The sequence below is a fragment of the Astyanax mexicanus genome, chromosome 3 (genome assembly GCF_023375975.1).
Source record: "Astyanax mexicanus isolate ESR-SI-001 chromosome 3, AstMex3_surface, whole genome shotgun sequence".
NCBI classification, from domain to species: Eukaryota; Metazoa; Chordata; class Actinopteri; order Characiformes; family Acestrorhamphidae; genus Astyanax; species Astyanax mexicanus.
In genome coordinates, this window is record NC_064410.1 from 47,406,386 (window position 1) to 47,419,941 (window position 13,556).

Sequence of the window (13,556 nt, forward strand, 5' to 3'; positions counted from 1 at the left end):
CGATACAAGTGTTTTTACCTGAAAAAAGCACCACATATGATTTAAACAGATGCTCCTCAGCCATCATGTGTATATGTTCAGTTCCGTCAGCAGCCCAGCTGATTTACCAAATTTACCAATTTACCAGACCAGTTACGGATATGATGAGAAGTAATAATAACTCTATTAAACTCGGATAAGGAGAGATTAAGATATGTTTTAAGCAAAAAAGGGCTGTAAAAGCTCTGCTTTTTGTAAAATTGCTGTTTGTATTTATTGTAATGGTAGTGTTACTTACTAAGCTAATAAACACTTACTTCACAGATAAGAAGCTTTTTCTTTACTAAAATCCCCACAGGTGCCCAAAACATTTGCACATATGTCTAAATCAGCAGATGTCTTTAAACTAAAATGCTGTTTAAACACTGATGTGTAAATCTTGAAAATTACATCATATGTATTCATGCAGTGTTTTTTACATCTAATGATACATTAATCCAGTAATGAGAGAAAGAATTAAAAACACACCCAAAAAAAAAAAAAACGGCCAGCAGGTAAGCTAAAGGTAACTGTGGCAAGGAAAGTCTTCTTTAAAGCTTAAGAAGGGAAAAGTTGTGAGGAACCAAGATACACAAAGAGTTTTTAAATTATTTAAATCATTTAATTTTTGAAGCATTTTACTATTACATAAATCTGTATGTTGAAATGAAGAAGGTCTGTAATAAAGAGTTGCAACTAGTCTGAGGTAGATAGCAGTACCTTAAGCACATAGCAGGAGACCCTGAGTCAAAATTTCATGTGTTAGACCGGACAGGGCGATAGTCCGTAGTCATTATCTTGAGGAAAAAAAGGTAAATAGATATTGTTGGTTTTCTTTGGATTTATGGACCACAGATAATATGAACAGATGAACAACTTAATAGCACCCTGAATCACTGGCATCTCTCCACTCCATCGTCCTCAATTCTTTTTTTGGTCATCAGTTGGAAGTAGCTGACTGACAGCACCGATATCTCAGTTTACCACAAATTCCGATTTCATTGACTATTGTTTAGTTTACCAAAATCTAAACTAAACAAGTACATTTTCAGGCTAGACTGCCTATCTGGAAGGTTATTTGTTTTTCGTCATGTTCTGACCCCCTGTCTGTCCTCTCATTTCCACATCAGATCATCTCAGCAGCACAGACGCTGGCCCTGCATCCGAACAGTAAGATAGCTAAAGAAAACCTGGATGTGTTCTGTGAGGCCTGGGAGTCGCAGCTGTGTGACATGGCCGTCCTGCTGAAAGAGATCAACGATGTTTTTGAAGGCCGCAGAGGTAGGTTATCTCTGCCATCTCCTGCCAGTTTCTTTCTCTACTATCTATAAATATCCATAGCAAAATACAGGCCCTCAATGGAGCTGTCTTACCTTGCACATCAGTTCCACTGTGGTACAATTTGTTCCTATTGGTTTCTTTGTTGACTTTATCCTAAAGTCCCATCAGCGCAGGTCTTTACCGTATACACAAAAAAGGGTTTTGTTACTGATTTATGGTCCGAGGCCCTCAGGAATAAGGGCTCTTAAAAAGGCATTTTTCCTCTTGGTGAGATCTGTATCATCTTCAGCCACTGAGCTGAGTCACTGTGACATTTACACATCGCAGTCCACAGAAGCCACATCCATTCTCCAACAGTAAGAGAAGTGGCATACACCCATGTTGCTATTAGTTTAGAGATGGACAGCAGTGGGCCGGCTGCTCGGGTGTGTTTTTGAGTGCTGTCTGCTCCCCAGAGCATTAAACACTTGAAATGTGAAATGGTTAAAACTGCACCCGAGACAGAGTTCCTGTGACAGTAGTATTTGTCACAGAGCCTGAGAGAGTAAGAGCGAGAGAGTGCTACAGGAAGAGCTCTGCTGGAAACACCACACCTCGGGAATTGCTTTGTTAGAGTGGAAATTTTTTATTGTGACCAAATAAAGCAATGTTTCCCTGTTATGTTAAGATTTGCTGTTGGCCCTTTATTGGGATGTTTTATAATATGTTTTTTACAGGGTTTTTATGCATCCTGGAAAATCTGGATGCAGAGAAATGTAATTATAAACCTGAATCTGAATTTCTGATCCTTTGGAAAATAGCTCAAATTAATGTTTAATTTTAGTGAGGTCTTAGAAAAATATCATTGGCTCTGTAGTTTAACTTTTCTATAATGTTTTATAGTTTATAATGGTGCACTGTCATGTGCACCAACACACTGTGGGAGTATTAAAGGTCATAAATAAGTACATAGACTATATGGACAAAAGTGGTGGAACACACTTCTTTTTCCAAAATCAAGGGTATTAAAAAAAATATATCCTGCTTTTGTTGGAGTAACTGTCTCTACTGTCCAGGGATTATTTTTTATTTTTAATATACTAAAATCCTAATTATATGTAAGTGATTTGCATTTAACAAATCTTAAAAGTCTTCTATATTGTTGAAATCTTTTTTTATTTTATTTTTTTGTCTGTCTTCCACTTTTTGACATAATCATGAAATTGTTTGATATATTGTCTTAAATTGTAATAATTAATTAATGTTTCAGCTTGACTTAAATTATTTGGAATTAAATATTTTACAGTTCCACTGTAGGTTAAGAAAGGTTTTTCCATCTACTGTAAAGATGACATTTTAGAAATACAATTTTTGTTAAGCACAGTGGCATTTATATTTAATTTCATATTAACCAATTAACCAAGTTAAATTGAGATATGCAAATTGCATATTGTCGCTGTCCTATGAAAAACACGTATCTCCATTTTTGTTGATTTATTGTTTACTACATAATTTAAACAGACAAACTGTCCCTTACACTGTGCCAAAGTTTACAAGGTTTTTTCTCTCTCCTGTAAAGTTGCTGTTTTTTACATTCTTTTTATGTCTATTTTCAGGTGATAAAAGAACATACCTGTCATTACCCAGAGCAGTGGTAAGTATCTCACAAGATCACAAGAGTTTTAGATATTCACAGTTAGTGGTATCATTTCCTCTTACTGTGTATTTATTCTTTTTCAGAAGCACTCGACTAATCTGAAGACGGTAAAGGCTGCCAAGCTTGATGCAGAGGTAGGAAACAAGTAAACTGGATTTAGAGGTTACAGGCCCCCGCAACAGCCTAATGCTTCCAACACTAAATGAAAGCCGACAGGTTACAAATACAATTACTTGGTAGGTGTGTGTGAAACTAAGACTGTGCTCCATTTGTTTTTTTTGTTTTTTTTCCAGGAGCAGACCACCATTGCTAAACTGGGGCTGGAACTTCGACTGCTCACCTCAGATGTAGACTCGGAGCTGGAACGCTGGGAGGAGCAGGACCATGACGTGGCGCCTCAGTGTCAGAGCATGTCCAGCGTGGCTTACTCCATGTACCTCTTCACCAGGTACTAATTAGAACATTACTTCAAGTGTTTCTGCAGGATTTTAGAACACATTAAATAGAGTGCATTAATAAAGTTGCTAATGCCTTATTATGAAGTCAGGTCACTGCTGCACAGAGGTGCTAAAGCCTTTTTGTCTCAATGTGTGTGATATAGAAAATAATGTTAGTTTCTCTTCAGAAGTCTGTATTTTAGACAGTTTTTTCTTTGTTCCTTTTTCTCGTCTAGCTGTTTAACAATAAAATACAGTAGTTAAAGAAAAATCTGTATTTTCTAAACTAATTAGGCTTAATGGTGCCACGACAGCAGCACAGCAGTGCCAATATTACACATTATAGCACAAACCTTAAGTGTATTATTGCAATTATACCACAGTTCCATTATCGCTGTTTATTGAAATATTTTGCATTAAAGAGGATAAGAAAATACAATCTGTTTGGTTATATATAAACACAAGTTAAAATAGTTCCATTGCTGCTCTGCTTGTAGCTGCATCGTTGCTAGGTTACCTGTATGTGGCGGAGTAATACGTGGAGAGCTTTGGTATCAGTGCATTATCAGCTAATAATGTCACTCATAGAACGCCTCTCAGCCAATCACATTATATCAATTATACATCATTAAGCAACATCATGGCAACAATATCATAGCAGTCACCTTGCCAAACTGTAGTACTTTGCCTAGCATTCACTTAGCAACCACCTAGGATACTGTAGCAACCACCTATCAAACACTTTACAACACTATACCAAAAACTTGGGATAGTGTTGCATCCACTAATGAACACCACAGCGACCATTAGAAACACCATTGCAATCTCATTTCAACATCATTGCAATGACCTACAAATCACTTAGCAACACAAAAACAACCACCTAGGATGCCATAGCAGCTCCTTAGCAACCATTTTTTCTGATCTATTCTTTAATGCTCTTAAAGCATGGGTATATTTAAACACTTTCTGTATATTTTTGTTCTGTATAAGTTTATACTACTTAAATATATTGCCTTTCTCTTGTACATTTCACTTCTATTAGCATAATTCCCCATCTGAGACAAATAATAAATGATCCTGTCTTATGTTGTTAAGGGGGGAGGGTCTTCTGAAGACTACGTTGGACCTGTTCCACCAAGCAGAGGTATGCCAGCTAGTTCCACTTCTTTCACTCTAATTTTCCACAGAGTCTGAAGCACCCAGGTCCTGGCTCATCATTAAGTCCCAATGAAGTCTCTGAGAAAGACAGATCAATACGTTATTAAAAGCACTAGTCATCATTTGTCTGAGAGACGCCGTGTCTCACCCTCTGTGCCCGAGGCCTTTTGTAGAGACACTGAGGGGGAAACTGCTGAGCTTGCAGCTTGTCTGTCAAACAGTGTGAACCGTTGGCCTCCAGCCAGCTCCACGACCTTCTCCGCATCAGATTTCCTCTCACTCTAATTGAGCTGATCTGCTTATACACATAATAAAACACCTCTGCTTAGAACACTGAGAACCTCTGCAGTCTCTACCTGCTAACAAGGGTTCACTCTTATCCGCTAGGTTAACTTATTAATTTATGATACTGCAGAAATCGATCAGTGCGCTTCGGTTGTGGTGTTATGTGGGGTGAAGTTCTCAGTGCAAAAAAAAAAGAAGGCTGGGAAAGTTTCTTCTATTTTCTGTGAACTGATCAATTCATATCCTGAAACTTTGAAATACGTTCCATATAATCCACAATCCAGCACAGTATATTTTCAGTACAGTACAGGACAAAGGCATGCGCAATATAAGGACATTGAAACACACAGTTGGCAACAGGAGCATCAGTGGTGTCAGGATGTTGGATGATCACATCCCCACCTCATTTCCAACTCCTCCAAGTCTTGATCCAAGTCTTGGATGGAGCATTTTCATCCTAAAAGACACACAGTTCAGTGCTGGTGGATTTATACTTCTGTAGCCTGGCATTAGGCATGAGACCAATAGGTTCATGTCTTTCTGCTCCAGAGTTCTTCTCGGCATGCTCTACACTACACTTTATCTAATGTGCGGATATTTGCACATCATTGTCAGCAGTGTGTAGTTCTGGATGGCAGACTTTTCTAAGTCTAGCAGTGACCCTGCGGTGTTGAATTTTGAGACCACTCAAAAATCATGAGTTTCTTTGATTTGACAAATTGAAAACCTCTGAAATGTAATCAAAACGAAGATGGATGATCACAAACTATCAAACCAAACTGAACTGCTTGAATATTTGCATGAGGAATGGCAGAAATCCAAGAGTTATCCAAAAGCAGTGTGCAAGACTGGTGGAGTAGAACATGCCAAGATGCACAAAAACTGTGATTAAAAAATAGGGTTAATCCACCAAATATTGATTTCTGAACTTTTAAAGCTGTATGTATATAAATTTGTTTTCTTTGCATTATTTGAGGTCTGAAAGCTCTGCATCTTTTTTGTTATTTCAGCCATTTTTCATTTTCTGCAAATAAATGCTCTAAATGACAATATTTTTATTGGAATTTGGGCAAAATGTTGTTTGTAGTTTATAGAATGAAACAACAATGTTCATTTTACTCAAACTTAAACCTCTTAAATTTTTCCAAAGCTGTATAATTCTTAAAAATCAAAATCACGTACATTTCAATAGTCATGCCAATCCATAACCAATACCTCCTTCTTTCTCTCTATAGGTTCTATCAGAGCAGGGTCTCCAGTTCTGCTCCTTCCTACAGTCCTTGTCCACACAGGTAAGACACAACTAGCTTGGTGTACTCGCCTTCCACCCCCACCCCCACATCTCCTGACCCCACACTTTAATTCCACTCTCTTCCCTGCAAGTCTGTAATGAGTGCCATCTATCTCAGAGGGAGGATGGTCACGAAGCTATCAGTGTCCACTAACCCTGCATGCCTGGGCCAAGGCACAGGCCGCTCATGCATAATCACACTGCTGGTGCCTCAGCCCAGCGCCCTGTTCATTAATAACCTCCAGCAAGTCCACTCAGTAATGTAGTTCTGAAACTGTACAGAGCTGCAGTCCAGCAGCCAGAGCAATTACTGCGTATCACCCAGCTCAGGGTGTTCCTTTTAGGATAATTAGCAGTGTGAAACTTTTAATACTTCTCTGTGGAAAGCTTTTTTTCTTGGGCAGGGGCATAACACACACTAATTGAAGACTTTAGGGGCTTGTTAAAAGTACTAGCTGTACAGGTATGGGGCTTTTTTATTCTTCATGCCTCCGCTGATATGTTACGTGACAGCCTAAGTTAAACATATACAGTATTGTATAGAAGTTCAAGGCAACCATTTATTTCAACAATAAGAGTGTTTTTACTGGAAAAAATATTATATTAGGACAGATAAACATAAAACAGATAGATAAATAAATTATATTAAATAGATACATAGAAGTAGTTCAAATCTACTGATTTACAAATTGTTTAACAATAGGATGACTGAAACTTCCAAATTGAGATGACAGCATCACACCTTCTCTTCTTGCCAAACATCTGAGGGGTAACTAATGTCTGTTTTGATAAATAGTGGGCTCCGAGTGCTCCAGCGGACTAGACACTGCCACTATGATCAGGAGATTGCTGGTTCGAATCCTGTTCATGCAGCTTGCCTTCGGCTTTCAGAGCCCTGAGAGAGCACAATTGGCTATGCTCTCTCTGGGTGGGTAGATGAGTTTTTTTTCCCCAAATCACTCCAAAGTGTGATGTCGCTCAGCACAAGGCATCTGTGAGCTGATGTATCGGAACCTAATCGCTGCACTTTCCTCCGAGAGCGCTGTGATGCTACTCGGAATTGCTACATCAGCAGCAGTTCGAAAAGAGGCGTGGCTGACTTCACATGTATCGGAGGAGGCATGTGCTAGTCTTCACACTTCTGGTGTTGGGGCATCACTAGTGATAGGGGGAGTCCTAATGAGTGGGTTGGGTGTAAATTGGGGGTGTAAATAGGATAAAAATTTAAAATGAATAGTACAGAACTACTTTGCTGCGAATATAGTGCTTAATACATTAATGTGAATGTGCAGACTGAGAGAAAAAAAAAAACTTGCACAGTACTGTGACACTGATTGATTATTTCAATTAATTAACATCCTGATCACACTAACTCTCACTTTTGTCGCTGAATGCATTTAAATCCTCACAGCAATACGTTACTGTGTGTTGTAGAGTTTGCATATGTTAATATATGGCTTCAATATTTATAAATACATATTTAATAACATCTATAACAATACAGATTGGCAATAAGAGAGTTGGATATAATGTTTATTTAAGTATATTAGAAACACATTCCATCAGGTGTGTATAAACTGTTCTCTGGTTCTCCAGCTGGATTACAGACCTGTCAGTGGAGCTTCATGTTGTGTTGTTTGCTTTAGTCAGATCAGAGCAGACAGCAGTTTTTGAAGTGGGCTGACTGAATGTTGTTTTTTCTTTTGTAGCTGGGGGACGAGGAGAAAATGCTGCTGCTGTCGGAGACAGAGAAGTTGGCAGCCTGCTGTCAGCAGCTGCAAGTCTGCGCTAAGACACCTGTCCAGGGGAAGAGTGCTACCTTTCAGAAGGTGACATGTCACTAAGATCACTCTGCAATATTATGAAGTGTAGAAGAAATGAGACAGTAAGCATGCTTACTACTAGATAGGCTGGATAAGCATGCTCACATGCTGGAAGTATGGAATACGGATGTCCCCATTTGATCCGGTATTGGGGCCAATCTATGCATATTTTAATGGATCAGGTATTGGCTATTGTAATGCCAATCCAGTTGCCAGCCTTTGTTTTAAACACAGTGTTCAGAGCACCATCTGGTGGCCTCAAGTTATGTTGTACATTGTACATTACTGCCTATCCAGCAGCTCTGAGGAGAGTTCTAAGAGGGTAAATACAAAAGTTTAGTTAAGGTCTGCAATGTGGAACTTTTTTTTAACTGTAGAGCATAAATAATATGTAAAACTATATAGCTCTGAAAAAACACTTCAGTTTCTGAATCAGTTTCTCTGATTTTGCTATTTATATGTATATGTTTGAGTAAAATGAATTTTTACTCTCTTAATTTTTGCTTTATTTAATAACCTACGGACAAAATCTCTCCCAAATTCCAAAAAAAAAAATGTAATTTATTTGCAGAAAATGAGAAATGGCTGAAATTACAAAAAAGATGCAGAGCTTTCAGACCTCAAATAATGCAAAAAAACAAGTTCATATTCATAAAGTTTTAACAGTTCAAAAATCAATATTTGGTGGAATAACCCTTGTTATGAAATCACAGTTTTCATGCATCTTGGCATGTTCTCCTCCACCAGTCTTACACACTGCTTTTGGATAACTTTATGCCACTCCTGGTGCAACAATTCAAGCAGTTTATCTTGGTTTGATGGCTTGTGATCATCCGTCTTCCTTTTGATTATATTCCAGAGGTTTTCAATTTGGTAAAATCAAAGAAACTCATCCTTTTTAAATGGTGTTTTATTTTTTTTCAGCTGTATATATATAATCTCGGAAATGCTTTAGCTCTGTTTCACAGACAGGAGAACTGCACGTCTTTCTTTAAACCAGCGCTGAACAGCATGTTTTGAACCAAGTGAAGGATAACAGCTATGCTAAAACACATACGCTAGAGAAAGCCAAATCATACCACATCCACCTTACCATACTAAATAAAACCACTTCTTACTAAAATCAATAGCTGACGATGAACAACATTTATACAAACATTTATACAAACTTAAAGATTGGATCAGACCAGTATTGGCTAATACTCAGCATTGAGAGATCGGGGGAAAGTACTTTTATCAGGACATCCCTATCATGGCCTAATGTGCCTAATGTGCTTCTCCTTTAAACACTTTCAACACCATTTAACCTGACAAAAAGGCACCGACAAGAGCCATTGCTTTGCTTTGATCAAGGAAAGGTCACAGCCAAAGGCTAGTGTAAATGGCTTTAGAGAGCGAGTTTTTGTGTGTGTGTGTGTGTTTGTGTGTGTGTGTGTGTGTGTGTGTGTGTGTGTGTGTGTGTGTGTGTGTGTGTGTGCACACACAAGTGTGTGAAGCTGAAACATTGGTCTGAGAAAAACAAGCTCAATCACGATCTCCTCGCATGTCTCCTGCGGCCTTCTCAAGGTTTCCTGGCATATTACTTTGCAGAGAACTGCAGAGAAACCTATTATGTGTGAGCCATCTGTCAAAAGATCTCTAGATTATTGTCTCAGGGTGGACATGATTGCTTTTCTGAAATCTGAGCCCAAACATGGTGGCAGGGTGTATTTGTTAAATGTGTTTTTTGGGTCTCTAACCATTCTCCTGTATCTTTTTTCTGTTTGATTCTGTTTTGTTTTGGGAATGCTCAGGTGGACTCATCCATACAGAACACCAAAGGCATTGTGGCAGTTTTGGTCTCTCTCCTGCCACTGTGTAATAAGCTCATCAAAAAGGTAGGAGGAGGAAGCAACAGGTGATAAAGCATTATAGCAGAGCTGAACTTTGATAAACATGACCTGCTGTGTGCCTCTGATTTGCGTGAGCCAGACGCTGCCAGTCACAAGCATTACCACCCACTGCACTGTCCACTGTGGGTGGTAATGCCTTTTATGATGTATTCCCACTACACAAGTGACTCTGTGGAACGAGGAATGTTCCTAAAAAAACATTCCAAAAAAAAAAAAAGTCCCCACCACTTCAGAAATGAAATGTCCAATACATCTGGAACCCACTAATGGGCCTTGTTTGAATTTAGCATGAGCATGACACAAGTAGTACAGAATATTTTTTTATATGAAACATCAATTCATAGCTATATCTGTATGTTGTATTAGAAATGTACTGAATCATTACACTCCTACAGCATACTAAAGCTTACTAAAATTACTAAACGGTTTATAGTATTTATATGTATTGTAGTATTAAATCTGATTCTAAAATACACATAGACAGTTTAACATATAACTGTTAAAACTGTAAAAGTATATTTGAGTTAAAATCCAACTTTAACAAATTTAGTATTTTATCTGTTCTCCTCTTTCTGGTTTTACCAGTTTGAACTGGTCCTCGTTAAAATTTGTAATGAACATGACACAAGTAGTACAGAATTGTTTATTTTTTTTACATGAAACTTTAATTCATAGGCATATGTATATATTTCAACATCTTATTTTTGTTGTATTAGAAATGTACTGAATCATTACACTCCTACAGCATACTAAAGCTTACTAAATAAACGGTTTATAGTATTTTTATGTATTGTAGTATTAAAGCTGATGCTAAAATACATATAAACAGTTTAGGATTAAAACTTTAAAAGTATATTTGAGTTAAAATCCAACTTTACCAAAATCCATATTTGATCTGTTCTCCTCTTTCTCTTCGTTTTACCAGTGTAAATCACAGCGCAGCAGTCAGGGTTCACCACAGCACTGGAGAGAGAGGCAGCTCGGCACTCCAGTTAAAGAGGACGCTCTGAACGGCAAGGGCTCTAATGGTTTCGGAGTCAAAACCCTGGAACAACACATGGCCAATATGACCTTCCTGGAGACCAAGTAGCTCTGGGATCTTTTAGCCTCCTCTAACCTGTCCTGGAGTACTATTATTATTCCACATGCTCTCACTCACGCATCGCAGTGTACTCGCCCACTCTGTGCCTCTGTATGTGCTTTAGCCCATATGTTTTGTGGTGTACAGTAGCTGTTAGCACTCCAGCCTCACACCTCACAAAAGCCCCTTTCACACACACACAAAAAACTTTTACCAGTGACATTTTAATTTGTATCATTTACACAGAACTCACATGCTCATTAAGAATGGGACCTTCTTAATATGAAAGAGCATCATCTCTCTTATGGTCAGAAAACTAAAAACACATATGTGCCACACATTTAGCAACATGTTGCTCTGCTGGTCATTCTGCATTGTTTTTGTGCAAAAGTGACCAGACATGCAAACAGGGTATGTTTTATTCACTACTCTAGAAGAAAAATAAATTTCAAGTTTTTTTTTATTTTGACAGTTTAATCCCAACTGTCTAAATAAGCTCAGAAGAGATCTACTTGCAGTGGCATGAAAAAGTGTGGGAGCCCCTGGTCAAAATATCTGTGAATAGTTAAGTGAGCAAAAGATGACCTGATTTCCAAAAGGCAAGAAGTTAAAGATGAAACTTTCCTGAATATTTTAAACAACTTTTTGCCATTTGTTTTGTTTGCACCCCTGTATGGTCTTTAATTATTAACACCTCTTCAACATCTCACAGCTCAGTTCTAGTTTGGAGGATTTTTACCTATCCAACCTTTAAAAAGGTTAGTTCTTTCAGATTTTTGGGCCCAGGGTCTGTGGAAAAGAGGGATCAGTTAGGGGACTTAAACCTTTTGATTACACCTGTTAAGGTACTTAGTATTTTATATTTTTGGGCATTTTTTTAATCCTGCATAACTTCAAGTGAGTTTAGCTGTTTCTTTGGAATCCTCTGATGTTGAATTTGTGGTGAAGGTGCAAGAAAGGTATTTTTCTTTTCTTTACTAAAAATTCCTACATAAAAGTCAGAGTAGAACAGTGAAATACACACTACTACTTCTGCTACTGCTAAGATTAACATTTACAGGTCAAACAAGGTTTTTAATTAGCCTTTTCTCAACCTAATGAGCAGTCTTTTATACGAAAGTTTGCATGTTCGCCCAGACCTCAGCCTGACCTGCTTTATTCCAGTGGACTGCTGCTGCTGCTTAAATATATCACAAACTGAAGAAGCAGCGTATTTTTGTGAATTGTCCTAAATTGGGCAAACCAGTTAAGGTCTAAACCTTGATGAAAAAAAGTTATCCGAGAATAAGCAATTTTGTTTTTTTACAATACAATTGTACATTGCTTAAAATGTTAAAAATATATTTTATCTTAACCATTCAATAGAACAAGGGTGGGTCTAGGGTTGCAGGTTGGGCGAGTTTGGTTTGTTTCTCTGTGCAGATTTTCATCTAGGCTCCCACTGATACAAAAAGGATGGGTGGTTGACCATTTTAACCAAGGGTGACCAGACTTTTGCATGAAACTGTATTTTACAATACTGTGTCAGGAATTTTAAACCTGGCTCGCATTAACTCATGAACCCTTCCCATTACTAGTAAATACTCTGGTGAAAGTGCATGTGTGAAAGGGGCTGTATAAATACACCAAAAACAAAGTAACACACACAAACACTCTCTCTCTCTCTTTCTCTCACACTCACACGCACCCACACACACACCCATGCATGTTATCAGGTCAGTTCCAAACCATCATGTGTAGTGACTGCTGAACAAGTTACCGTTAAGATGAAGTGTATAATTTATCACCATATATATTACTGTGTTAACAGAATAGCTTTTTTGAAATGCAAAAATTAGTCACCTCAGTTATTTCAATGTCGGACACACACTGTATTTAATGTATCTGCCTCATTTACACATCAACGCCAAATATGTTCTGTATTACGATGATCTCTCTGTACTGAGCTCGCAGAAAGACTGCCAGCACAAGGTTACAAGGCACCGTTCCTAAATGGGCCGAGCATTACTGTGTTTAAAAGGGCGTTTCCAATGGGTCATTTTCCAAAACATAAATCTGAAGGATCATACCATGATCCAAAATTACGTTTACGGTATTAAAACAGGATTCTCCTTCTTTTCTTTTTTGTTGGGTTTACTTATGGTGAGAGTGACTGCCATATGTCATATGGACTGCCCTGCCTGTAGGTCACTGTGATATGTATTGTTACTTGAAACATAATGGATGTCGAGCTCTGGTACGCTATCTCCAAACGATCAGAATGAAGCTGGCACATGAAAATCAATAGACTGGACTGGTGTGTACTTTAGAGCAAGTGGCTCATTCTCTATTTAGGGCACTGCAGAGCCTCATGCTTCACTGAACATTATTTGGCCATATAAAACAAGCCGAGGTCTAAGCTGTTTCTGTTCAGGTGAGAAGTATGTGAATGTTCTGTTAGTGGAAGTATATATATATATATATATATATTTGTTAAGACCTTGCTGAAACTTTTCTCAAAAGTACACCACAGTCAAAACCATAAGCTTTAGAGATGATTGAGCAGCTATGAACTTGAGTGGAATTAGTTTTGGACCATTGATCCTTTTGACAGTGGAATGACTGATTGTTTAAACCAAGAAAATCCTAAATATACATTATTTTTCTTAAAG

General features: G+C 38.0%; 1 protein-coding gene across 3 annotated transcripts in view; it reads left to right on the forward strand.

Moving 5' to 3' along the window:
* The window catches only part of ctnnal1 (catenin (cadherin-associated protein), alpha-like 1), a 72,052-nt gene extending 58,497 nt beyond the window's left edge, over positions 1–13,555 (forward strand). For 2 of the 3 annotated variants that reach the window (XM_022683214.2, XM_022683215.2), the window contains exons 11-19: positions 1,149–1,299; positions 2,895–2,932; positions 3,019–3,069; positions 3,229–3,383; positions 4,471–4,519; positions 6,054–6,110; positions 7,819–7,938; positions 9,726–9,809; positions 10,750–13,555. In XM_022683214.2, coding sequence (XP_022538935.2) covers positions 1,149–1,299; positions 2,895–2,932; positions 3,019–3,069; positions 3,229–3,383; positions 4,471–4,519; positions 6,054–6,110; positions 7,819–7,938; positions 9,726–9,809; positions 10,750–10,914 — 870 coding nt within the window. In that variant the 3' untranslated portion in view covers positions 10,915–13,555. The remainder of the gene's footprint in view (positions 1–1,148; positions 1,300–2,894; positions 2,933–3,018; positions 3,070–3,228; positions 3,384–4,470; positions 4,520–6,053; positions 6,111–7,818; positions 7,939–9,725; positions 9,810–10,749) is intronic. The other variant, XM_049475402.1, reaches the window with a different exon arrangement.
* The last annotated feature ends 1 nt before the right edge of the window (position 13,556 follows it).